The 27,727-nt window shown below is 44.2% G+C and overlaps 1 protein-coding gene across 2 annotated transcripts in view; it reads left to right on the top strand.

Annotated features, from left to right (window-relative positions):
* Positions 1–27,727, top strand: part of LOC126299130 (gelsolin, cytoplasmic) — a 260,550-nt gene that overhangs the window by 175,508 nt on the left and 57,315 nt on the right. For both annotated transcript variants that reach the window (XM_049990876.1, XM_049990875.1), the window contains exons 3-4: positions 826–891; positions 14,839–14,962. In XM_049990876.1, the coding sequence (XP_049846833.1) occupies positions 826–891; positions 14,839–14,962 (190 nt within the window). The remainder of the gene's footprint in view (positions 1–825; positions 892–14,838; positions 14,963–27,727) is intronic.

A 27,727-nucleotide genomic window follows, 5' to 3' on the forward strand; every position in this document is an offset into this window, starting at 1 on the left:
AGCTGATAAAGCCTCCGCTTCTTTCGGTGTAGTACCATTTCTGACAAGTCTGTTTTGTAAGCAGTAATGCTTTTTTTTTTACACTGTTCACCCCATTATCTGTAGTTTTCATGTCTTGTGAGTGATGCTATTTCAAAGGCTGTTTTGGCTAATTTTGTTTTGGTCTGCTTCCAGTGTTTTGAGTCTTGTTCCTGAAATTCTTGTTTCTTTGCTGTCAGAGTTTAAATATCAGTTTTATGAAACCTGTGCCCTTGTCCTGGAATCTCTTTTTGTGGAATAAATTTCATTTTTATTGTTGTTAGATAGTGACGGATATCTGTATTTGCACCGTTTCTAACTTTCATGTTTATGATTTATTTTTTATTATTAAAAGATATAGCTACACACTAACTTGAAGTTATCATATGTTTGTATTAGGTGATTTCCAACTTTTCTGTTTCCTTGGGAGTTCTCTGAAATTTGTGGACCTTAATTTGAGGTTAAAGCCTGTGTGTAGTATTTAGTCTTTCCCCATTTTTATTTGTTGTTCAGTGTGGTGGATACTCTCAAAGAGGTTTCCTGAAAACTTCCTTTCTTTTCCAGTGTGTGCATCGAAGTCCCCCCCCCCCCCTCCCCCAATAAAATTTTAACATTCCTCAATGTCCTAGTGATTACCAGAAGTTTTCAGCTTCTGCTGGGTTCCTTTTGTTGTCCTCATTTATTTTAGCATGACAGTTTATTAAGGCATAACACTTACTTGTCCATCACAGAGTAGTAATTGAGAGCCTTTCACTTGGAGAATAAAAATTCATGTATTACAATAATTGTTTTACTTTATTTTTCCAGACAGTGGAGAGAAAGGGTACATACAACTGGGATATCCATTTCTGGCTTGGAAAAGAAACTTCACAGGTAAGCAATAATAAAAAATTATATTTCATAATTCATTTTGTGAATGTGCATAAAAACTTCCCTTCCAGCTTACACACAGATTTAATAATAAATAAAAATTAAAATAACAAAAAACTTGAAGTATGTGTAAAGTCAAAAAACTTATTGTTTGTTCTGTTCTGAAAGACTGCAGTGTGTATAGTGGTGGCTCCATAGTGGTAAATGTAAGTCATGCTATCATGCTATGAACAAATGATATTAAAAAGTGTTTATGTGTAAAACTGTCATATGTTATCCAAACAAACAGTGCTGTCCAGACATCAGCATACAAGCTGCAATAAATACTCCTTAAATATGATGCGAAATTGCATGATGACTGCTTGATTAAGGACAACTGAAAGTCTTAATCAGCTTCTAAGATCACAATTTAAATTCTGGAACATCCGTACATGTACATGACAGAGTTAAGTGTGATCTATGGTAAATCAGAATATATTTGTTATGCATAGATTAGAGTTCATATCCTTTCAAGATTTGAGCAAAGAGTCTGTAAGAACACCAGACTGCACTCTTGTCTAAAAGTTTACAAAGTAAACATACATTCGTTCAAATACAAATGGAAAAATAAGTTATTTTAATACAATAGGACTTAAGCACTTAATTTCTGTCCACTTGTGCACCGGAAGATCTGTTTTGTAGTCATAAATATGTTTTCTACACTCCTGGAAATGGAAAAAAGAACATATTGACACCGGTGTGTCAGACCCACCATACTTGCTCCGGACACTGCGAGAGGGCTGTACAAGCAATGATCACACGCACGGCACAGCGGACACACCAGGAACCGCGGTGTTGGCCGTCGAATGGCGCTACCTGCGCAGCATTTGTGCACCGCCGCCGTCAGTGTCAGCCAGTTTGCTGTGGCATACGGAGCTCCATCGCAGTCTTTAACACTGGTAGCATGCCGCGACAGCGTGGACGTGAACCGTATGTGCAGTTGACGGACTTTGAGCGAGGGCGTATAGTGGGCATGCGGGAGGCCGGGTGGACGTACCGCCGAATTGCTCAACATGTGGGGCGTGAGGTCTCCACAGTACATCGATGTTGTCGCCAGTGGTCGGCGGAAGGTGCACGTGCCCGTCGACCTGGGACCGCACCGCAGCGACGCATGGATGCACGCCAAGACCGTAGGATCCTACGCAGTGCCGTAGGGGACCGCACAGCCACTTCCCAGCAAATTAGGGACACTGTTGCTCCTGGGGTATCGGCGAGGACCATTCGCAACCGTCTCCATGAAGCTGGGCTACGGTCCCGCACACCGTTAGGCCGTCTTCCGCTCACGCCCCATCATCGTGCAGCCCGCCTCCAGTGGTGTCGCGACAGGCATGAATGGAGGGACGAATGGAGACTTGTCGTCGTCAGCGATGAGTCGCTTCTGCCTTGGTGCCAATGATGGTTGTATGCGTGTTTGGCGCCGTGCAGGTGAGCTCCACAATCAGGACTGCATACGACCGAGGCACACAGGGCCAACACCCGGCATCATGGGGTGGGGAGCGATCTCCTACACTGGCCGTACACCTCTGATGATCGTCGAGGGGACACTGAATAGTGCACGGTACATCCAAACCGTCATCGAACCCATCGTTCTACCATTCCTAGACCGGCAAGGGAACTTGCTGTTCCAACAGGACAATGCATGTCTGCATGTATCCCGTGCCACCCATCATGCTCTAGAAGGTGTAAGTCAACTACCCTGGCCAGCAAGATCTCCAGATCTGTCCCCCATTGAGCATGTTTGGGACTGGATGAAGCGTCGTCTCACGCGGTCTGCACGTCCAGCATGAACGCTGGTCCAACTGAGGCGCCAGGTGGAAATGGCATGGCAAGCCGTTCCACAGGACTACATCCAGCATCTCTACGATCGTCTCCATGGGAGAATAGCAGCCTGCATTGCTGCAAAAGGTGGATATACACTGTACTAGTGCCGACATTGTGCATGCTCTGTTGCCTGTGTCTATGTGCCTGTGATTCTGTCAGTGTGATCATGTGATGTATCTGATCCCAGGAATGTGTCAATAAGGTTTCCCCTTCCTGGGACAATGAATTCACGGTGTTCTTATTTCAATTTCCAGGAGTGTATTTCCATTGTGGTCAAACGAAAGTGAATGACAAATTAAAAAGTGGCAGACCAGTAACAAATGTTCTCTCAATCATGATTCAGTTAGTTAGGATAAATAACATAGTGCCTTACAGTGTGGATACTCCTCAGTGGAAATCACTTAAAAACAGTTGTCCTGAAGTCCATAATTATTCTAAGAAGTTTACAAGAGATGACCTGGGATGAAATTTTAGTGGGGCGGTCAATAAGTAATGGAACACATATTTCCATGGCCAGTTTCAAGATGCAGAATTTGTTGAGTCATCATGGAATATTCCCACTTCATCCCCTGTAGTTTCATGAAGTTCAGACAGGTGTAGGCGCTACACATACACTTCAAATTGGCATGTGTAATGGAGGTGCATTCCAAGCAGAGCGGTGTCATTGAGTTTCTTTTGGCAGAAAACCAGAGCTTCACAGATATTAATAGGTGTTTGCAGCGTGTCTAGAGAGACCTGACAGTGAACAAAAGCATGGTGGGTGTTGGACGAAGCGTCTGTCATCATCTCAACAAGGTCGGACAAACCTTTCAGATCTCCTACATGCCAGGTTGGCTGGAATGTGCAGACACTCATTTTATGTGATCATGACAATGGTCTTCTGGGTGAAGGGGCTATTCTGTTTGATGTCCTGCATTATGGTGCAACAATCAACTGTGAAATGTGTTGTGCTACCTGCAGGAAATTGAAGAAACGATTTCAGCCTTTCATTCCAACAAAAATACAAACGAACTTGTCCTTCTCCATGACAATGCAAGGCCCCACACAAGTCTGTGCACCAGATAGGAGATCATAAAACTTTATTGGACCTACAGCCTTGCCCACCCTACTGCACCTTCAGACTTCCATCTGTTTGGTCCAATGAAGCATGCACTCTGTAGGAATCAGTTATGTAGATGATGATGAGGTTATTGATGCAGTAGGGCATTGGCGCCAATGTCGACCAATAGAGTGGTACAATGCTGTCATACGGGCTTTCCCCCACCCCCGTCCCCTTTGCCCTCCTGGAAGGTGGCATAAGGCCATTGTTTTGAATGGAGATTATGTTGAAAAAGAGGGTTTTGTAGCCAAATGAGTGGGGAATAATATGGTGTATTGGAATACTGAATAAAATGAACCAACTTCCAGAAATAAATTTGATATTTATTAACTGTCCCTCATGTGATGAACGAAATGCTAACATATTTAATCTAGTCCACAATAAATTCATATCCTTATGTGAAAGTAGCTCTCAGCATAAGGTAATCAAAAAGGACATAAAACAACCATGTACAAAAAAAAAGAGATATCACTATAGGCATTAAGTATCTAGTGATAGGAAAAGGAAAATGTATTTTTTGGCAAAAACCAGTAGGGATCCTGCAGTAGTTACACACAACAAAAACTACTCAAAATTACTAAGAAAATTTATTAAAAACTCAAGTAACATGGACATTGTCGGAACTCGGTAATTCCAACAGGACTTCAGGCTATATGGAATGTAGTGAAGCTAGACACATGACCAGCCACAGAACAAGATAACATCACTATTGAACTGAATGGACGAGCTATAAATTAGTCATATTTAGCAAATATATTTAATAATCATTTCTTAAGTGTAGTAGAAAGCCTAGGAGCAAAAAGTTAGAGAAAAATCACAGCACTATGTTTAAAAACCAGCTTTCATAAAATTCATTCATATGAATTTCTCAACTATTCTCCTTCCGAAATTAAGAAAATCATACATGCTCTCAAAAATGAAAGGTTATGTGGTTTTGATGGGGTTTTCAATAGAGTACTAAAGATTTTTTCCCCATACAATAAGCCCAGTCTTATTTGAACTGTGTGTAGGAAATGTGGTACACCTTTGAAGTATGTGTAAGAAATACGGTACCAGTGGAAATGCCTACATAATAAACAGTACATGGACCGTGGTAGAGAAATACTTCATTTGCTGGACAAAATTAAGTCATGGTCTAAACTAGTAGGAGGTTCAACACATACTAAACCATCACTGTGCTGCACAGGGCAGTGATGTGTTTTTTGTCTGTCAGAGGTGACGTATAGTCGAGAAGTCGCCCCAGAGCCACCACTCTTCCCTGTCCCCCATAGTGTGGAGCACAGGGGAAGAGGAAGCATTGCAAGGTGATGAGGTCTATGCAGTGATCTGTGGTGGGGCAACAGCTGCAGTGGTGCCAGAGATCTCGTAGTCTCTGAGGAGGCTGGAGGGAACGTCCATAGTGGGAAGTAGCCAGTACCAGTGTGCTGTCCACAGTAGCAGCCTCAGCAGTGGGTGTCAAGGGTGAAATGGCTGACAGTGTATCTCTATTGTTGACTGGAGCTAGGACAGTCATGCCATAAACCGGGGTGATTTTTGAGGGAGCCCTCAGTAGTGAGATAGTACATCAATTCTGCCATGTCTGCATCAGCCGGTATAGGCAAGGTGTGGTGGTAACGGTGCAAAATCATGCTTGCTCCATATCTCCTGTCTTCATATTGCATGAAGGTGACCACGTTTTCATTATAGAGCATGACAGATATATCCTCTGGGAGAAAGTTGAGAGGTTGAACTGCAGTGTGGAAAGGGGTAGAAGATGGTTGGTCGGTTGCAGGGCTAAATGGCAGCTGCAGAGACCATTCTGCAGTGGTCCAAGCTGGCTTCAATCTCTTAACATACACTGTCAATCATTTGCCTGATATTGATGACGAATGTGTTCATGCTGCAATGAGGGCCTGTACATGGCGGGTGCAGGGTGTGCATCACCACATACGAGCAGGTGGACAGATCCTTATGGTCGAAGACCCAAGCCATTGCGTGGTGTGAAAGGGGGGGCATGGGCTTGGTATATGCAGGTTCTGTATGTGGCGTCTGATGTGGGCGACTAGATCTGGCAGATCACAATCGATGGGGGCTGTAGCCTGTACCACAAAATTGGCAGAAAGGGATAATGTCTCGCTGTACAGGATCTCTACTTAAGTTACATCAAAGTCTTCCTTATGGGTGGTGTGGACACCAAACAATATTCAATGGAAGGGCTTTGGTCCATGATTCAGGATGGCACATTAGCACCACTTTTAACGTTCAGTACAATCTTTCAATGAAACTGTTAGACTGTGGGTGATAGGCGGTGGTATGGAAATGGTGGGAGCTGCAAAGATGACACAGTTCATTGAATAGAGGAGACTCAAATTGTATGCCCTGCTCCATAGTGAGTGACATAGGGCAGTTGAAACTTGCAATCCACATGTTGATAAAAACTTCGGCAACAGCCTCGGCTGATATATCAGCAGAAGATGCAGCCTTGACACATTACATAACTCTCTCGATCAATGGTATAACATAACACTGTCTATCAAGAGACTGGAAGTGGTCTTACTACCTCCATGTGCATGTGTTGGAACCTCCCCTTGGGGGTCCTGGAATTTGCCAACTGGAGCTGAGCATGGCAGGGGATGCATGCTTCGATCTATGTGGCACAGTCTTTCCACACGAAACTGTATGAAACATTGTCACTGAACAAACATAGGGTGATACCCCAGGGTGAGGGAGATTGTGGATGCGGATGAACATTTGTTTATGAAAAGGTTTCGGGACAACTGGTCGGACCTGGTCGCAGGGAGTGTCACGTCAAACTGGTTTGGTGAAGCCAGGGAAGGTATGATGCTCAAGTTTGAGGACTGTGTCAGGATCACAAAAGTGGTTCTGTAAGTCTTGATCTGGTGGTAATAGAGGTGGCCGGAGTGGTGACAAGTGACGGAAAGGTCTGACAGGTGTAGTAATTAGTCTTTGGTATGTTCTCTTTTGCCATGGGAATCTGCATGTATGCTGTTATAAAGCCAGTAACGTCGAATATTTTGGTGCCAGCTAACATTTGGTCAAAGTCCTGGATAATTTTCTCTAATAGTTTGGTGATTGAGCCACCAGTTGTTGTCACACAGGTGCCATGATTTGTCTTTCTTTAAAACAAGTTTTATTGGGGAGACCCAGGGACTGTCCAATAGGCAGACAATGCCTACCTCCATTAGTTTGCCCATGGCTTCCTCTGCCGCTCTAAGTTTGTGGGGAGGGAGGCATCATGGCCTACTTCAGACAGGCAGGCCAGGTATAGTGTTCATATGATGAACAGTAACATTGCAAACAAAAAACTGCATATGGCCTGATAATGGGTGCACATCTGTGACCAGAAACACACTGTGTTGTGGAGCAGGGTCACTGGGCAGAGCAGTGGGAGAGCTGTCAGAATTGTGCACTGAAGTTATATACAGCGTTTTACTAACCTGTTCAGATTCCTTGCAGATAGTCTCTGGAAGTACGTTGGCATCCTCCAAAGAGGCAGACATGTGGCATGGCTGTTGTGAACATTGTAAGACAGCAAGGTTGTGCTTTGCAGCATGAAGTGATGCTGCAGTGTCAACAGCATGCTGCCGAAGATCCATGTTTTTGCATCTTATAATGTCATTTGTCGTGTATGGCAAAGAATAGTTGGCCATCAGAGAGTGAAGCTTGCTGAAGAGTGCTGAGCTCTTTAGATGATGGTCTAGTAGAGTATCTCCATGTGATGAAGATGGAGGTGGACAGGAATGTTTGGTGAGAACTTCACTGATAACGCCAATGATTGGCTGCTGACCATCACGGCATAATAACTAACTGCAGGCAAGGTCAGGAAGCATATGATAGTGATGCAGAAAGTCTGCTCTCAGGACTGGCTCGACTGTCTTTGCAACGAGGAAGGTCCAGTGCATGTGACTGCCTGTGTCAAAGTCCAAAGTGATTGAGGTGGTGCTGGCAACTGTGATAAGTGTCATTTGCAGCACATAATTGGGATTGATAAAATAAATATTGCTGCCCTGTGCAGTAGAGTGAACATAAGATCTGTGACAGTTTAGTATGTGTTTAACATCTGATAAGGATTTATGCACCATACTCCGTATACTGTTTATTACATATGCACTCTGACTGGTACTACATTTCCTGCAGTGGTGGTGAATTTATGGCACCGTGTCACGATTTTGAACAAATCTGCCATGCTGGTTGGGTACTCAACAGTGCTGCCATTGCTCATCGCTTCACTTGATTGCATCAACGACAGTACAGAGGATATTTTTCAAACAGTGTCACAATGTGTTATGAACATTCCATGTGACAATTTACAAAGTATTGTTTGACCTTGACTAGAGGAACTTCAGTGCAGTGATGTAGACAGAAACAATGCCGAGTGGAATAACGAACAACGAAGCCCTGTTTATCTTTTAACTGTTATCTCGTGTGCTCATTGTTTACCCTCCGTTCCACCACCTGCACCTATCTGTGGTCTTCTGAACCTTTCTAGTGGCTTTTCGCTTGATATTCTCCACTCAAAATGCTACATGGACACTCCTAATGGTACATTTCCTATGCATCATCAATGCACTCCCCCAAAAAATCTTGCCGTTATCTCATTTACTGTTTTGATGTATGAACAGGAAATTATGATGGTCAATCCCATCACAGTGCCTGTGTCTCATGTCACAACTATTACCACACTGTGTTTGTTCTGCTCAAAAGTGATCCCATTGCATTGAATAGTGACATCACACTCGTTCCAGCTATGTCTCCTGCACCTCATGACTTGCTTAACCTAACTGCTGCCACACACACCTTGCTTACCTATCATCTTAGGTGTATTCTGCATACATGCCCGCAGGCCTGCACTTATGCCGCATTCATCCCTTCAGGTTCCATCTACACTGTGCCAACCCCTGTCTGATGCCACATCTGCGCCGAGTGCGTTTGAGTTCTTGGACACTGCCCACAGAGATGGGACCCATCCATTCGCTTGACCAAGCAGTATATGTACTGTGCCTGCTGCTGTGGTTTTAAAGCCACCCAACACCACACTTTGGTGACTGCCACAGCAGTACAGTATATCACTCAAGGTCTGTGCTCCGTATGACAAAACATTGCACCATCTGCATCACGTGCATCTGCATTGCTGCCAGACAGGCACTTCAGAGAGACGAAGCAACTGCATACTACATGTGCCGTCACTCCTGTGCTGGCCGCATCGGTCAGCATCATGCTCTGGCTGGTCCCGTGTGTAAAACCCCTGGACAGTCTCCAGACCACTCACCCTCGTTTCAAACTGCCCCTGTTCCGTACCAACCTGCCAGCAGTATTGTTTACTCTGTGTGAGTGCCTGTGATATCCACCCACAAGATTGTCAATGAAGGCAAGATTTATAACCTTACTCACCCACCTTCGCAATGACACAGACGTAATCAGTGACCTACACCTGTCAGCATCCACTCAAAAGTAAAAGACTAAGGCTTCCCTGCTCCAGTGCATCTCGTACTCCCTCGAACAGAAACCACACGTAGTTATGCATGAAGAAACCCTCTGTGAAAACACGCCATCCTCACCCTGGCGACCTCTACAGATGAAGATCGATCCTATGCTGGCACCTGGCTGCATGCTCTGGCTATTGAAACTTTGACATCAGCAAGGCCATCATCCCACTCAGCTATGAGGTGACAAAGGCTAACCAACTACCACAGAGCTGGCCCGAGCTCTCCCATTCGCCGTAGGCTGCCATCATTGTCTCCACTCCACGCAGTGATTCAGCCTGGGCCCCCCCCGCCCCCCCTTCCCACCACCATGTCGCACAACCTTCATAGTGCCAATGGTCATCAATCACTGAAAAACACGGCAAGTACACTCACCACCTCTGCCCGCTGCCCACTTCCTCCCTCCCCCCTCCCCCCTCTCCCCCTTCCTCCCTCTCCCCCTCCCTCCCTCTCCCCCTCCCTCCCTCTCCCCCTCCCTCCCTCTCCCCCTCCCCCCCAATCACTGTTTACAGGCAGACATCACTTCAGAGACCACCACCACCAATAGCATCAACAGGAACCAAACATATGCCTCACAAAATAGCTGTCCAAAGCAGCTGATCTAGCTCCATATTGCTCATCCTGACAGAGGTGTTCAACTGGGGCTGATCGTACCACATGAAAACAGGAACCAAGCCAACATTTGTATGGTTAATTGCAGATGCTATTTTTACTAGATCACACACAATATTGTAGCCCTGATCCCTATCAGTACTATTTCCTTCTCCACCAACTGTTAAAACATGATCCTGCTGTGTAAAACCGGTGCACAATGATCCTGCTGACTCATCTCTTGGCACCCCACCTTATCTCTGGCACTCCCCCTATCACTTGGCATGCAAATAATAGCTAGGGTGCAAACTTCAAAATTCTTGGGTGCAGGGTGTGCACTTCAAAATTCTTGGGTGTTCATATTGATCAAGAATTTCAACTGGAAAAAGCATATTTTAGAACTCCTAAAACAACTAAGTTCAGCCACATTCACACTTGGAATTATTGCAAATCTTGAGGTGAGACGAATTGGTAACTTGCCATACTTTGCATATTTTCATTCAAAAATGTTGTATTGAATAATGTTGTGTGGCTAACTCATCTTTTAAGAAAGGAAGCCTTCATTGCTCATAAACCTGCTGTAAGATTAATATGTGGTGATCACCCATGATCATCTTGTAGGCATATGTTTAAGGAGTTGCTCATTCTGACTACTGCTTCACAGTATATTTGTTCTCTCATGAAGTTTGTTGTAAATAATCCAGTACAGTTCAAAAGGAACAACAATGTACATAATTACAATACCAGAAGGAAAAATGACATAAATTACTCGGCATTAAGGGAGTCTTTAGTGCAAAATGGGGTGCATAGTGCTGCAACAAAAGTTGTTGATTGCTTGCCCAGTGATGTAAAATGTCTGATCGCAAAGCAAAATTTGAAAACAAATTGTAAATGTTTCTCCTTGACAACTTCTGCTAGAAGAAATTGTTACAGTAATCTGTAAAAGGTGGTGGGTATGAATTACTTACTCACATCTGTATATTTAAAAAAAACTTCTAAATGCACAACATCTACAAATTAATTTGTGATGTGTTTGTAAAATGATTCATTCTGTATGATTAGGATTTATTCTGCAGAATGACCCATGGAACATGAAACTAACAAACTCCTTTTGTAAGACTTGAGTCAAAAGATAAATGGAGGTCCTGGTGCCTAAAGAGCAGTGTATCACAATCAAGATGACAGTGGAAAAAATGAAGATCATTCATAAAGAAGTTTTCAACAGTTTGCTTGACATTTTGAAGAAATTATGGTCACCACCTGCTGCTCAGCTCGTCCTGCACATTACACATTGACACATCTTGCTTCTTTGAAGTGTCAGATATTGCCTCTCACTCTACTTTCACCATTTTCTCCTGACAAAACACCCAGTGTGTTCCTCCCCTTTCCTTAAATGAAGAAACTATTAAATGGCAGGCATTTACAGAATGACAGGTGATTTTCAAGATGGAATGATTCTGTAACAGCCAAAATACAGACCCTTCCAACAAAAGTGAATATGTAGAAGAGGAATAAGACATAACAAAGTTTCAGGGTCTCAGCTCAATGTTTTTGACGTGATAATGAAAAATTTGACTACCTCTTGTAGCAATTTAAAAAAATGTTACTTATGAAAATTGAGCAATACAGGAACAACATTTCAAGGATGTTACTGGTCAGATGATTTAGTAATGGACAGTGATTCAGATTCCACGTCTAGTTTCAGTATCAGTATGGTGCTCTGGTCTCCAACACTTGGGCTTTGTACCCTGGCCACAGCTGCATGTAAATATCGCGGCCCCACACTTGTCTGTTCTAGCTATTCTATGAAGCCCTCAATATGTGCCATTAATAGTAGAGTAATTGTCTTTATCAGTGTCAATGAAATTCACCAACAGCTGTGTATCTTAACATGTTATTTTATTTTATTTTGAAGGCTACCAGTTTCAGCATTTCACTATGCCACACTCGGGCCTCATATGCATCTCTCCAGATAAATGAAAATGTCATGTAGACCCACAAATCTCTGGATGTCATGTGTTAACACTAGTGTTTCATTCGAAGACCTGTTGTCAAGTCTTTGTATGAAGCCCTACTGTAACTGTTAAAAAAAACCATGAAATATTGTAAACAAATTTTCTTCAATCACACTATAAACATGTGTACTAAATTCCCTTGTTATATATAATTTTTGAATGGTAAAAAAATACCATTTTGTGGGTTCCATGTGACTCTCATTAGTGAAATTCTGGGGAAGCATCACCAAGAAAGGAAAAAAAATCAGAAAACCACAGATAAGAGGAACTGGCAACTAAAAGGAAAGCAGTTTTCAAGGTCTTTTGATTTGTCTTGGAGAGGTAGTCACCGTGTGGTAAGGTACATTGTGTGCAGCAAGAAAAATCGTAGGTACTGTTTCAACAATGTTGTGTGAGTGTGTGTGCGTTTCCATGTTCTGAACTGTACCATACCCCAAATAATTGATGAAGTGTAACATATTTCTTAATTACAAAGTTTTTAATGAGTTAACAGACAAAACTGCAATAATAATTTAGTGGTAGGTCAGTATAACCAGGGCTACTGTGGAGCACACTATGCCACTCATGGAAAGTATACTATTGCAGCAGTACACAAGTTTAAGTTAAAATTTGTGCCCAATAATATTTTTTCTTTTCTTTTTCTCTGCCCACTGCTGCACCCTTCTCACTTTTCATACTGATAGTTTATAACATTGACTCTTTTTCCATATTCATAAGTTGCCACAGGCTGAAGCTTCTTGTGCCACATACTAGGCATCTCACAGGCAGTCACATGTCAGGCAGGGTCAAATAGTTAACATAACCAAACTTAATCATCTCAATTCGGTATGTATGTTTGATAGGTGACTGCACCTGTTGTACCATAAGAAACATCCAGTTCCCAGTCTGGCACACTTATCGCAAACTGTGTGTCAATGGATTGCCTCCCAGCTGATGTATCATGCTCCCTTTTCGTGGACGATTTCACCATCTACTGCAGCGCGCAGCATACATGTTTCCTGGAGCACTGTTATCAGCGTTGTCTTGCCTGTCTTTACTCCTGGAGTGTCGCCAACGGCTTCCGTTTTGCTGCCGAGAAGACGGTCTGTATTAACTTCTGGCGCTACAAATAGTTTCTCCCACCATCCTTACATCTCGATCCCATTGCTCTCCCATTTGTGGAGACAACAAAATTTTTAGGTCTTACATTTGACAGGAAACTTAGCTGGTCTCCACATGTGTCATATTTGGCTGCCTGTTGTACCCGTTTCATAAATGTCCTCTGTGTTCTCAGTGGTACATCGTGGGGAGCGGATTGAACCATCCTACTTTGCCTATATTGGTCGATCGTCCGCTCAAAGCTGGATTATGGGAGCTTTGTATACTCCTCTGCACGGCTGTCCATCTTACGCCGCCTCAACTCTATACAACATCGGGAGTTACGTCTTGCGATCAGAGCGTTCTATACTAGTCCCGTTGAGAGTCTTCATGCTGAAGCCAGTGAATTGCCAATAACCTACTGACACGAACTGACGCAATATACTGCTTTGTCGGTATGCCTGTCGGCTATTATCAATGCCCGACCACCCGTCTTATCGTTCCTTTTTTGACGACTCTCTCGACCGTCAGTATGGGTTGTATGTATCTGCCCTGATACCCTCTGGAGTCCGATTTCATCGCCTCCTTCAGCAACTTGATTTTCCACTCCCTGCAACCTTTAGAGTGGGCGAGAGCCAAATGCCACCTTGGCTCCAGGCTCAGGTTTGCGTTCACCTTGACCTCAGCTCGCTCCCAAAGGAGGTTACCCCAGCTTCGGTATACTGCTCGCAGTTTGTTGAACTTCGTTAGAAGTTCATTAATACGATCTTCATTTATGCAGATGGCTCCAAGACCAATGACGGTGTCAGGTGTTCTTTTATAGTCGGGGCACACAGTTTCAAATACCGGCTCCATGGCCATTGTTCGGTCTTCACAGTTGAGCTATTTGCCCTCTATCAGGCTGTTCTTTACATCCGCTGCCACCGACATTCTGCTTATGTCATCTGCTCTAATTCCCTGAGCGCCATCCAGAGCCTCAGTGATCTGTGTCCGGTTCACCCTTTTATGCACTGGAACCAACACTCTCCTCAGCAGCTGGTGGATGACGGTTCTCCAGTTACCTTTATGTGGGTTCCTGGCCGTGTCAGTATCCCTGGGATTGAAGCCGCAGATGCTGCAGCCAAGGCTGCGGTCCTCCAGCCTCGGACAGCTTCTTGTTGTGTTCCTTCATCTGATTTTAGCAGGGTCATTTGGCAGCCCATTTTATCGCTGTGGCATGCTGATTGCTCTAAACTTACTGAAAACCTCTCCCCATGGCTTGGGCGACCTCTTCACACCCTTTTTGGTGGGAGGAGGTTGTTTTGGCCCGGTTATGGATTGGACACTGCCAGTTCAGCCATCGCCATCTGCTGACAGCTGCGCCAGCGCCGTTCTGCCCATGTGGGCAGTTGCTGACACTACGCCACATTTTAACGTCCTGTCAGAATTTTAGCACACTGCGCATTGATCTTGGCCTGCCATGTACTCTGGATGAAATTTTAGTGGATGACCCAGGAGCAGCTGCTTGAGTTCTTCGTTTTATCCACTTGACGAACCTGTCTAAGGACATTTGATTATGCTGTTTTATTTTAATCCCTTGCCTGTTAATGTGCCTTTTATAGTGTTGTCCTTTTTAGTTGCTGGTTTAACATTGTGCCTCACAGTGCATTCATAATTTAGTCTGGGCACTAATGACCACTGTAGTTGTGTGCCCTAAAACCACAAAAAAAGGCTGTGGGGTACAACTTACATGCTTGTTTAGCGTCAAAACGTCTTGAATACCTAATGCCAATAAGCTCACTCATTAGTGTTTACATATGTGACAGTAAATTATATGCCCTTCTAGGATGAGGCTGGCGCAGCTGCTATCCTATCAGTAGAACTAGATGATCATCTTGGAGGGTCTCCTGTCCAACACCGTGAAGTGCAGGATCATGAATCTCAGCTTTTCTTGTCCTACTTCAGAGCTGGTAAGTGAATCATAAATACATAGAAAAAAATTTAACACAAGGTTAGTTAACTGGTTCATTAGTCATTATTACAGTTTTGATTCATTGTTAGTCTCGTTTAAGTAGCCGTTGGCTGAATTTGTGAAATGTAAATTTGTATTTGAATGAGCCCTGATGTTGACATGACATTATAAAGTCTGCAAAATGAATAAAAAAAAATTTACGTTAATTTATGATCACAGCTCATATGTTCCTGACTATGTAATGACTTTTCATATAGAAGAGAAAAGACCAATGTTTCAGTTGAGTGCTTTCTACTAAAACCACAATGTGATTTCATTAATATTTATTTACATAGGAGATCAGAAAAAACAGTGGTTTCACTTTATCAATTTTTAACAATATTGGAAAGTTCAGATGTATGAGAGATTTACAAACCAAGTCAGTCACTCGGATTGTGTGCGCATACACTTAAAAGATGTGGTACATTACCTGTTCCTAATAAGATTTAAGAATTTAATAATGTGATTCCTTGTTGTATTTCCTGTATATTTGTTGGTGTGAGAAATATTTACCAGCTGAATTTTGTACGTCAGTTGTGGGATTTTCATGGGTTATATTGTAATCAATAAGATTTTTTGCGGTATTTACAAAACAACAGTTCAACACAGTAAATGATAATTTGTGATGATTAATTTGTTACTTCCTGTGTCTGTTTTTACATCATGCCAAACAGCTTCAATTTTGTTAGCTGTTTTTCTTATATATGTAATTTTCCAGTATTTTGGTGTTTTTACCACCTTCCTGAGTATTGTTTTATAGTTCTTATAGCGTCTATTGAATTCAGGTGTTGTGAGACTTAGCTTAGTAATTCTGTATGGGGATCATTTCTGTGCACAAGATTTTCTAATGCGTGGAGTGATCCAGTTGCTTGTGGGAGTGGGTTTTGATGTAGTTTCAAGACGAAATGCTACATCAAAGTTATATATAGCTTATTGAAACAAACAAGATCATCAGTTACTTTTGGTTGCTGTGTTTATGTGAGATGTCAGTTCTTGCATCTTCTACATCTACATCCATACTCCGCAAGCCATCTGACCGTGTGTGACTCTTCGGTGAAGGTATGTTCTCGAAACTTTAACAAAAGCCCGTACCGAACTACTGAGCGTCTCTCCTGCAGAGTCTTCCACTGGAGTTTATCATCTCCGTAACGCTTTCGCGATTACTAAATGATCGTGTAATGAAGCGCGCTGCTCTCCGTTGGATCTTCTCTAACTGTTCTATCGACACTAACCGGTACGGATCCCACACTGTTGAGCAGTATTCAAGAAGGGCGAACAAGCGTACTGTAACCTACTTCCTTTGTTTTCGGATTGCATTTGCTTAGGAATCTTCCAATGAATCTGTCTGGCATCTGCTTTACTGACAATCAACTTTATATGATCATTCCATTTTAAATCACTCCTAATGCGTACTCCCAGATAATTTATGGAATTAACTGCTTCCAGTTGCTGACCTGCTATTTTGTAGCTAAATGATAAGGGATCTATCTTTCTATGTATTCGCAGCACATTACACTTGTCTACTTTAAGATTCAATTGCCATTCTCTTCACCATGCGTCAATTCGCTGCAGATCCTCCTGCATTTCAGTTTAATTTTTCATTGTTGCAACCTCTCGATACACCACAGCATCATCTGCAAAAAGCCTCAGTGAACGTCCGATGTCATCCACAAGGTCATTTATGTATCTTCTGAATATCAACAGTCCTATGACACTCCCCTGCGGCACACCTGAAATCACTCTTACTTCGGAAGACTACTCTCCATTGAGAATGACATGCTGCGTTCTGTTATCTAGGAACTCCTCAATCCAATCACACAATTGATCTGGTAGTCCGTATGCTCTTACTTTGTTCATTAAACGACTGTGGGGAACTGTGTCAAACGCCTTACGGAAGTCGAAAAACACGGCATCTACCTGTGAACCCCTGTCTATGGCCCTCTGAGTCTCGTGGACGAATAGCGTGAGCTGGGCTTCACACGACTGTCTTTTTCGAAACCCACGCTGATTCCTACAGAGTAGATTTCTAGTCTTCAGAAAAGTCATTATACTCGAACATAATACGTGTTCCAAAATTCTACAACTGATCGACGTTAGAGATATAGGTCTACAGTTCTGCACATGTTCGATGTCCCTTCTTGAAAACGGGGATGACCTGTGCCCTTTTCCAATCCTTTGGAACGCTACGCTCTTCTGGAGACCTACGGTATGCCGCTGCAAGAAGGGGGGCCAAGTTCCTTCGCGTACTCTGTGTAAAATCGAACTGGTATCCCATCAGGTCCAGCGGCCTTTCCTCTTTTGAGCAATTTTAATTGTTTCTCTATCCCTCTGTTGTCTATTTCGATATCTACCATTTTGTCATCTGTGCGACAATCTAGAGAAGGAACTACAGTGCAGTCTTCCTCTGTGAAACAGCTTTGGAAAAAGACATTTAGTAATTCGGCCTTTAGTCTGTCATCCTCTATTTCAGTACCATTTTGGTCACAGAGTGTCTGGACATTTTGTTTTGATCCACCTACCGCTTTGACATAAGACCAAAATCTATTAGGATTTTCTGCCAAGTCAGTACATAGAACTTTGCTTTCGAATTAATTGAACGCCTCTCGCATAGCCCTCCTCACACTACATTCCGCTTCGCGTAATTTTTGTTTGTCTGCAAGGCTTTGGCTATGTTTATGTTTGTTGTGAAGTTCCCTTTGCTTACGGAGCAGTGTTCTAACTCGGTTGTTGTACCATGGTGGCTCTTTTCCATCTTTTACGATCTTGCTTGGCACATACTCATCTAACGCATATTGTACAATGGTTTTGAACTTTGTCCAATGATCCTCAACACTATCTGTACTTGAGACAAAACTTTTCTTCTGAGCCATCAAGTACTCTGAAATCTGCTTTTTGTCACTTTTGCTAAACAGAAAAATCTTCCTACCTTTTTTAATATTTCTATTTACGGCTGAAATCGTAGATGCCGTAACCGCTTTATGACCGCTGATTCCCTGTTCTGTGTTAACTGTTTCAAATAGTTCGGGTCTGTTTGTCACCAGAAGGTCTAATATGTTTTCGCCATGAGTCGGTTCTCTGTTTAACTGCTCAAGTTAGTTACCAGATAAAGCACTTAAAAAAATTTCATTGGATTGTTTGTCCCTGCCACCCGTTATGAACGTTTGAGTCTCCCAGTCTATATCCGGCAAATTAAAATCTCCACCCAGAACTATGACATTGTGGGGAAATCTACTCTAAATATTTTCCAAATTATTCTTCAGCTGCTGAGCCACAACAGCTGCTGAGCCCAGGGGCCTATAGAGACATCCAATTACCATGTCTGGGCCTGCTTTAACCGTGACCTTCACCTAAATCATTTCACATTTCGGATCTCCGTCCATTTCCTTCGATACTATTACACTTCTTATCGCTATAAACACGCCTCCCCCTTCACTGTCCAGCCTGTCTCTGCAGTATACATTCCAATCTGAGTTTAGGATTTCATTACTGTTTACGTCTGGTTTCAGCCAACTTTCTGTCCCTAGTACTATATGGGCGTTGTGACCGTTTATTAATGAGAGCAGTTCTGGGACCTTTCTATAGACGCTCCTGCAGTTTACTATTAGCACATTAATATTTTTATTCCCTGTTGCATTTTGCCTACTCCTACCTTGCCGCATCTCAGGAGGCGTCTTGTCAGGCCTAGGGAGGGAATTCTCTAAGCTAAAAGATCCCCATGTGCACTCCACACGTACTCCGCTACCCTTGTAGCCACTTCCGATGTGTAGTGCACGCCTGACCTATTCAGGGGGACCCTACATTTCTCCACCCAATAGCGGAGGTCGAGAAATTTGCACCCCAGCTCTCCGCAGAATCGTCTGAGCCTCTGGTTTAAGCCTCCCACTCAGCTCCAAACCAGAGGACCTCGATCGGTTCTGGGAACGATACTACAAATAGTTAGCTCTGATTCCACCCCACGAGCGAGGCTTTCCGCCTTCACCAATTCCGCCAACCGCCTGTACGAACTGAGGATGACCTCTGAACCCAGACGGCAGGAGTCATTGGTGACGACTTGAGCAACAATTTGCAGTCGGGTGCACCCAGTGCCTTCTATCACCGCCGGTAGGGCCTCCTCCACATCTCGGATGAGACCCCCCGGCAAGCAGACAGAGTGAACACTGGCCTTCTTCCCCAACCTTTCCACTATTTCCCTAAGAGGCTCCATCACCCGCCTGACATTGGAGCTCCCAATTACTAATAAACCCCTCCCCCCATGTGCCTGCTCGGACCTTGCTGAAGGAGCAGCCACATGTCCACTCACAGGCAGAGCGGGCGATGCCACACGGCCATCCTCCACATTTACCCTCCGACTCGTGCGCTGCGAACGCCGCTGAACCCGCCACTCCCCTTGGGGAGAGGATGGCCCAACTGCGCCCGGTACCTGCGAAGATGTCTCGACAGCAGATGTGCTGGGTCAACTGCAGAAAACCACACTCAAAATCCACACTGTGCATTCGTCAGTGAATTGCAAGACTCTAGCCACCATACCAGCCGGGTATGAATCATACATTCCATCACCTTGCAAATGCAGCTGGTAAGAGAGATGTGGCAGTAGCTAGAAGAAAGGTTCTTGTCCTTAACAGGCGTAGGTATAGCTATGACAGCATGCCAGCATCCAGGAAATGTGCCCTCTGTCCAGATGTGGTTGTACATGTTAAGCAGAAAGTGCTTGTCCACAAGAGAAAGGTGCTGCAACGTCTGGATGTGGATGGGGTCTGTCCCTGGGGTGGAGGATCGGGATGAACTGAGAGCATGATCTAGCTCCCTCATAATGGAGGCAGCATTGTAGCACTCGCAATTCTGAGAAGAGAATGGTATTGCTCGAGCCTCCTCTGCTCATTTCCGATCGAGGAAGGCAGGGTGATAGTGGGAAGAGCTTGAAATGTCCACAAAATGGTGGCCCAAGATGTTGGAGATAGCAATAGGGTCCACAATGACATTGTCTCCTACTGTCAGGCCAGAAATCGGAGATTAGTGAAGGAAATCCAGCTAGATCTTTTGCTATCCCGAAGAACGCAGCAACACTTTAAATGCACCTGTTTATAATTAATACAGTTTGCCATCGTAGGATGATCATTAAAAACACAGAGAGCATGTCTCGATGTGTGAACTGTACTGTGGCATGTCTCAGTCCATCAAGGAACTGGGACACGACATGGTAAAAAGGAAGTGCGAATAGTGGAATGTTCTACAGTACTAAGGATAACATTTGTGAGATATTCAACCTGGTCATCACAACTGGGGAAATCTTTTTCTTCTAAGGTCACCAGGGAAGAGTAAAGCTGCCAGTCAGCCCTACAAAGCTGCCATTTGGACATGCACATGGAGGGGTAGGAGCCTGCAAATGGATAGCACATAGGAAATGGTCACTCAAGAAGGTGTCAGAATGAACGGACCAGGGAAGACAATTGGCAAGGTGGGCAGGGCAGAAGGACAGGTCCAAATGGGAATAGATGTGCAAGGAATGTGAAGGAAAGTAGGTGCTCCAGTGTTAAGGCAGGAGAGGTTAGTTTGGTTTAAATGATCAGCCAAGAGGGCACCTATCTGACAGGTTCTGGGAAAACCCCAAAGGGGATGATGCACATTAGTCACCAAGTAGCAAAAATGGGCGAGGCAGCTGCCTAATAAGCTGAAGGAAGTCTGCCCTGGTGACATCAAATGACAGAGGGACATAAATGCTACAGAAGGAAAAGTTTTTTTTTTTGGGGGGGGGGGGGGGGGGGCTGCAACAGCTTGAAGATGGGTAGTCAGGGAGATGGGTTGACTACAAATGTCATCCCATATGAACAGCATGACATCCCCATAAGCTGGAATGCCGACCTTGGGGAAGGGTAGTCTTCCGGCAACAGAGCGTTTTCAATTGTGTCCTCTGCTCAGACTCTCAGTGCCCTTCAAAGTCTATGTGCCCTGTACACTGCCCATCCCTTAGTGCAACGGATCCAGGAAAACTGTCACTTGTTCACTCTTGGTGGAGCCAGTGTGATGTTTCTGTGGGTTCCTGGTCATGTCAGTCTCCCAGGAAACAAGGCTGCTGACACTGTTGCCAAGGCTTCAGTCCTCATAACTCAGCCCACGAGTTCCTATATTCCCTCCGATGATCTCTGTGTTGTCCTCTGTCAGGGGGTGGTGTCCCTTTGGCATTGCTAATGGTCCTCCCTTCATGGGAATAAGCTCCAGCTATTTAAGCCTATCCCAGCGGCTTGGACGAACAGCTCTTCACCTTCCCATCAGGAGGAGATCATTTTAACGAAGCTGCATATTGGCACTGTCTTTTTAGCCATTGACATTTGATAAGTGGTGCTACCCCACCACTTCGTACACATTGCACCCAAGTTTTAACTGTCTGCACTTCCTGACAGAATGCTCATTTTTTAACCATTTACTTTCCCACGTGGGTTTGCCAACTGAGTTATCGGCCGTTTTAGCAAAGGACGCCCAAGCTGTCAACTGTGTTTTACTTTTTCTCCATCTGAGCAATATGGCGAAGCCCATTTAATTTTTTGTCTGGACCTCAGTTTGTGTATGGTCTTTTTTAGCCCTTTTTCCATGTGCCTGTTTTTAGCTATTTTCTAGTATGTCAATTGGGATTTACGTATAGTTGTTTTTTAACTCCTCTCCATCTTTGTTTATAGTTTTGACTTAGGTGCATATGACACCAGGTCCCCCCCCCCCCCCCCCCCCCCCCGGCCTGTTGTAAGAAATTGCATAATTGTTCCTCTATAAACTATAAACTCATTAGGCCTGAGTGGCACAGGCCTGAGTGGCACAGAGCATCTGCTTTCTGTTTGCTATCACAGGAAGTTTGTAGATCAGCGATGAAGTGTACTTCACCTTGTGCATACCCAAATGCCACCAGCAGCCAGTCACAGACTTCATTCTGCCTCTCCAAAGCAAACAATTCATTCATAGTGACTTGCAGCACTCAGCGCATTGAGTTAGGACTTGGGACTGCACCGTGCCTTCCCTTGGAATTCATCATTGCTGACGTCTTGGAACCCATAATCAGAGCAGACTTCCTAGTGGATTATCATCTGCTGTCAAATATGGTGAATGCAAGACTTGACCTCATCATCAGAAGTCTTACCACTGCCAGATTCTGACACAGTGTAGAAAATACACAACAGCTAGCTCATCCAGGAGCAGGTTGTAAATACACCAAGCTACTTGAACAGTTTGCGACTATAACAGGATCTCCTGGTGCTCAGACACAGGTGTGTTACAATACCATTAATTACATTAAAACAGCTGATAGCCCACCAGTTTTGTGCACACTTAAGCAATCGGCTCCCAACCATTGGGTTATTGCAAAGGCAGGATTCAACTCTATGCGCAAATAAAGTAACTTCACCCTTCTAGCACTTTGTGGTCATCACCTAGTATCCAAGAAATATGCCACGTGGTACTCGTGTAGTGATTATTGTGCACTTAATGAAAGGACAGTGCCAGATAGATATCCAGTACCCATTTTAAGAGATTACAATTATGCTCTGCATGGTGCAATCATGTTCAGTGTGCTAGATTGCACAAATACCTTCAGGCAGTCTCCCATGGCAGATGGTCATTTTGAAAAGTCATTCTAATGCCATTTGGCTTGTTAGTGTGTCTTCATGACAGTTGATCTATCCAGTGCTGCAATTTATTAGCCAAGGTTTATTGACTCAGTGCTGCAATGATTAGCATTGTGTTTTGCCTACCTAGATGACATCTTTGTCTTTGCATAACAGCACCAGCAACACATCGTGGAAATCTGTAAATGCCTAGAGCAAAATGGTGTGGTGTTGAATACTGTCAAGTGTGTATTTGGCCAACAGCAGATTACCTTGTTGGGCCATCTGATTCCATCAGCAGAGTTACTACAGCTTCCAGAAATTTGAAGTCATCATGAAGATTTCACAGCCTGAAATTATCAGGGAACAAAGTCATTTCCTAGGAGTGCTAAACTTTTACTAGCAGCGTCATCCTTGTGTGACTGGGTCACAGGAACCACTAACTGCAGCACTTTCCAGACCTAAAACTAAGGGAAAACCTCTGATCCAATGGGTAGATGCAATGAGCCATGTCTTTGAATGAACAAAGAAAAGCATATCAGATGCTGCACTCCTAACACACCCCAAATTGGAAGCACCTCTTGCTTTGTTGGAGCATTATAACAGCTAGGTGATGATGCTGGACCACTACTTGCCTTCTTATCACACAAGCTCTCTCCTTTGCAGCAGACATGAAGCTCTTACAGTAGTGAACTTCTTAGTGTTTGTGATTGGATAAAGTACTTTTGCCCCCAGTTGAGAACCAGAGTTTACAATATTTACTGATCAGAATCTGCTTCTTTAAGCTCTTAAGCAGAATAACAATAAACGATCACCACTTCAGTAGATTAATTTGATTTCATTGCTCAATTCAGCACTGACATCAGTCACTTCAGGCACTGGCAGTGTGGTAGTAGACTGTCTTGCATTAGCAGTGTAACAAATGCTATTGATTTTACACAACTTGCAGCCACATGAATCTGACCAGAAACTCCAGAATCTACTGAAAGATCATCGTCTGCACTACAGTTAAACTGATAGACATTCCTGGCACAGATATGAAGCTGTGCTGTGACACTTGAAGTGGAAGACCTCGTACTTTCCTGCCATCTGTATTCTGCAGATGTGCTCATTATAGGCATCATGACTTGTGCTGCCGTGGTGTTTGATCAAAAACTTACCTGGTTTTAAAATGTTTGTATAGCCTGCCATGCAAAAGGATTTTCAAGAATACTCGCACGTGCGTTCAATGTCAGTGCGGCAAGGTATCAAGTCATATGCTCATACTAGTGGGATATTTAGAAGATATGACAACAAGATTTGCACATGTGCACATAGACATAGCAGGTCCCCTACCTTAATCAAATGGTAAGCACTACTTGTCAACAGCAATCATTTGGTTCACTCATTGGCCAGAAGCAATACCAGTCAACAACATTTTGGCAGAAATCTTAGCCTTCACCTCTGCATCAAATTTGGTTTTGTGCTGTGGTTGTCTGCTGCATGTCATCACAGACTGTGGCTGGCAATTCATATTGGAGACATTTACTCAACTTTTCAAACACTGTGGTGTGATTCATCGTAGGACAAGAAACTAACACTTGGTAAGCAAATGGCATGACTGAATGTTGGCACTGTTCTTTGAAAGCTGCACTTCTGTGTCAGGGCTGGAGTTAGATGACAGCCTCATCCTTGGTCCAGCTTGGTTTTTACAATGCACATAAATCACATTTGTATGCTTTGTCAGAAGAGGTCATGTATGACAATGCACTAAGGCTCCCTGGTGAATTCATTGACTCAAGTTCCAAGCAGCTTCCTGACTATGACCAAACACTTTGTTTGCCACCTGAAGGAACATATTGCTCGCATTCATCCTCAAGCATCTAGAGATGGCACAAGACCAACCTATGTTCATCATGATTCACAAATGTGTGTTTATCGTGCTACGCACCGGTACAACTGCCTTACATCAGCCTGCATTGTGTTATCATAAGAGGAGCATGAACTCTGGCTGTTCTAGTGAATGACAAAACTGCCACAATCTTGCTCACAGTCCACAGGTGTACTGCCAGTCCATAGTGTCCAACAGGCACAATATTTCGACGGTCAGACATGTCACTGCTGACAAACTGAGCCCCTGAGGGCAGGTGGCCACCTTAAATTCACTCTCCTCGTGAGGTGTTCTCTCCGCGGTCCGCATTAGTGGTCACAGAGACGCTGGCATCGGCGTCTGTGGTGGTGTCGGTGAAATTTCCTCGTCCACCCCAGTTGCCCATTCGTTTCCTTTGCTGAGCATCTTTTTAATTAGACTCAGTGCTGGTTCCCATGCCCTGCTGAGGTTGTAGCCGCACTCTTGGTTGATGAGTCTGTCCCTGATATGAATTTAGATGGCCTCTCTATCAATGTTGTTCCAGTATTTAGATGTCTGTGCCAAAACCCTGGTATGTTGGTAGTCCACTTCGGGATTTTTGGACGAACAGTGCTCTGAGACTGCTGACTTGCTGGGGTACCCAAGTCGAGTGTGCCTCTGATATTCTCAGCAACAATCTTCGATGGTGCACACTGTCTGTCCAATATAAGTCTTCCCACATTGACACGAAATCTGGTATATGCTGGCCTTCTGCAAACCGAGGTCATCTTTGACACTTCCCAATAATGCTAGTGTTTTATTTGGTGGGGCAAAAGACAGTTCCTACTTGGTGTTTCCTCAATATGCATCCTATTTTCCCCACTAGTGCGCCAATATACGGTATTTAGGCAGTGGCTACCTCTTTCTCCATGACTTCCTCCATCTCTACAAACTGTACTGTAAAGGTGGGGTGGAGTGTGTCTGATCTGCCATTCAGAGCACCCGTTTTTGTGGAATACAGTTTTGAGGTGTCCAGCTCTTGGGGCAGACTCTGTGTCAGAGATGGTGCGCACCCTGTGCACCAGTGTTTTTAGCACCCCATTCCTCTGTGCAGGGTGGTGGCAGCTATTTGCATGCGAATACAGGTCGGTGTGCATTTTCTTCCTGTGTATACTATGGCCCAGGGTGCCATCCACTCTTCTTTCGTCCATAGTGAATTTGATGTTCGGATGTATGGAGTTCAGGTGTGTAAGGAAGTCTAGGAGCTTGTCCCTTCCAGGGGGCCAGGTCACGAATGTGTCATCCACATAACGTAGAAAAACAGTAGGTTTCCATTTGGATAATGCCAAAGCTTCCTCCTTGAAGTACTCCATGTAGAAATTTGCAACCACAGGTGAGAGTGGGCTCCCCATTGCGTCTCTTTCTGTTTGTTCATAGTATACTCCATTGAAGAGAAAATACATGCAGTCAGAACGTGCTTGAAAAGGTCGGTCATCTTCTTGTCAAATTTCTGTGCAATAAGCTCAACTGACTCTCAAAGAGGCACCCTGTTGAATAATGAAACAGTCAAAACTCATCAGGATATCAGTCTTTCAGCTTGAAGCTGTCGAGACTTTTTACGAAATCCACAGAATTACGAACGTGATGAGGGCATTTACCCACATAAGGGCTTAGTAATTCTGCCAGGTATTTAGCCACTAAATATGTAGGTGCCCTAATGTTACTGACAATTGGGCTTAATGGCACCCCTTCTTTGTGGACTTTAGGGAGTCCATAAAGTCTTAACAGTACAGGTCGTTGAGGTGTCAATTTCTTGGTGACATCCTCTGCTAAATCTGCATCCTTGAGAAGAGCTCTAGTCTCGTTCTACACCTTCTTTGTGGGGTCAACGTTGATCTTTCTGTAAGATTCGTCATTTAGCAGGCTCTGCAACCTCTCAATGTAGTCCTTATGGGAAAGGACAACCGTAGCATTGTTTTGTCAGCCGGTAAGACAACAATCTCAGGTCTCTGTCTCAGATCTCAAATCTCAAATGGCTGCCCTCTCCCTGCTGGTAATATTAGACTTGATTGATTTAGTTCTCGTCAGAACACAGCAGGATTCCCTGCGTACTTCAGCTGCTTCAGGTTGTAGTTGTGCAGCACCGCTACTGGCGTGAACCTAGGTGTGGGAGCAAAATTAAGTCCCTTCTTCAGAACAGAAACTGCATCCCCAGTCAGCTCAATGTCCGTGAGACTGATGACCGTCTTGTGTGGGGCCCCCAGCTATGGTTTGTCAGAGAAACTAGAGAATTTAGATGTCTGACATCCTGAGGTCTTCTTGTGTGCAGAATCGGTGGTCACCCAGGTAACACCATCAATCCAGTCCCAGGTCCCGGAGTTAAAATAATTGGCTAGTTGTAGATGTTGTTTAAGTAATTCCTGGGAGTTGTACTCTAGACTGCATCTGGTAAAGCGTACCCTCTCATGAACCAAGGTGAGGCTAGCATGCTTCATAATTCTCTTAGCTCCTGCAGAATTGATGTGATTTCTGACCTCAGCAAAGTTTGACACAACCTGATCAGCACAACATCTCTTGAGAAAAGCAAGAGCACTCAGCAAACGGCTCCTTTGGTGGTGCAACTTGCCGAATTTCTTCATGCTGCGATACATCTCCTCCCCGTAGAGGTATGTGATGTGATTTTTCGGTTTCTGCCGACATATTTCTTGCTCAAACAGTCCACGAGTGTACTGCTGGTCCGTAGTGTCAAACGGGCACAATATTTTGGCGATCAGACATGTTGCCATCCTCACATGCACTGACAAACTGTGCTCCTAAGGGTGGGTGGCCGTATTAAATCCCCTCCCCTCACGAGGCGTTCTCTCCACAGTCTGCGCCACCACAGATGCTGATGCCAGCATCTCAGTGACTGCTGACACGCAGGTGCGGACCACGTAGAGAATACCTCATGAGGGGAAGAGATTTAATGCGGCTGCCTGCCCTCAGGAGCTCAGTTTGTTAGTCCACCTGAAGATGGCAACATGTCTGATCGCTGAAATATTGTGCCTGTTGGACACTATGAACCGGCGGTACACCTGTGGACTGTTTGAGCAAGAAATACGCTGGGAGAAACTGGACAATCATACCACAGTCTTGATTGACAGAGTGAAACCAGCTTGTTACCAAAAGTATCGCCAATGCACGCATCACAGAACCAGCCTCAACCATATACATTGAAAGTAGTCACTACATGAATGTAGAACACACTTTGGATTTTGAGTGCACTTCCCAGCAGGGTATTTTAATGGCACTGCTTCCCTCAAGTGGGCTG

Source organism: Schistocerca gregaria, chromosome X (assembly GCF_023897955.1).
Source record: "Schistocerca gregaria isolate iqSchGreg1 chromosome X, iqSchGreg1.2, whole genome shotgun sequence".
In the NCBI taxonomy this organism is placed as follows: Eukaryota; Metazoa; Arthropoda; class Insecta; order Orthoptera; family Acrididae; genus Schistocerca; species Schistocerca gregaria.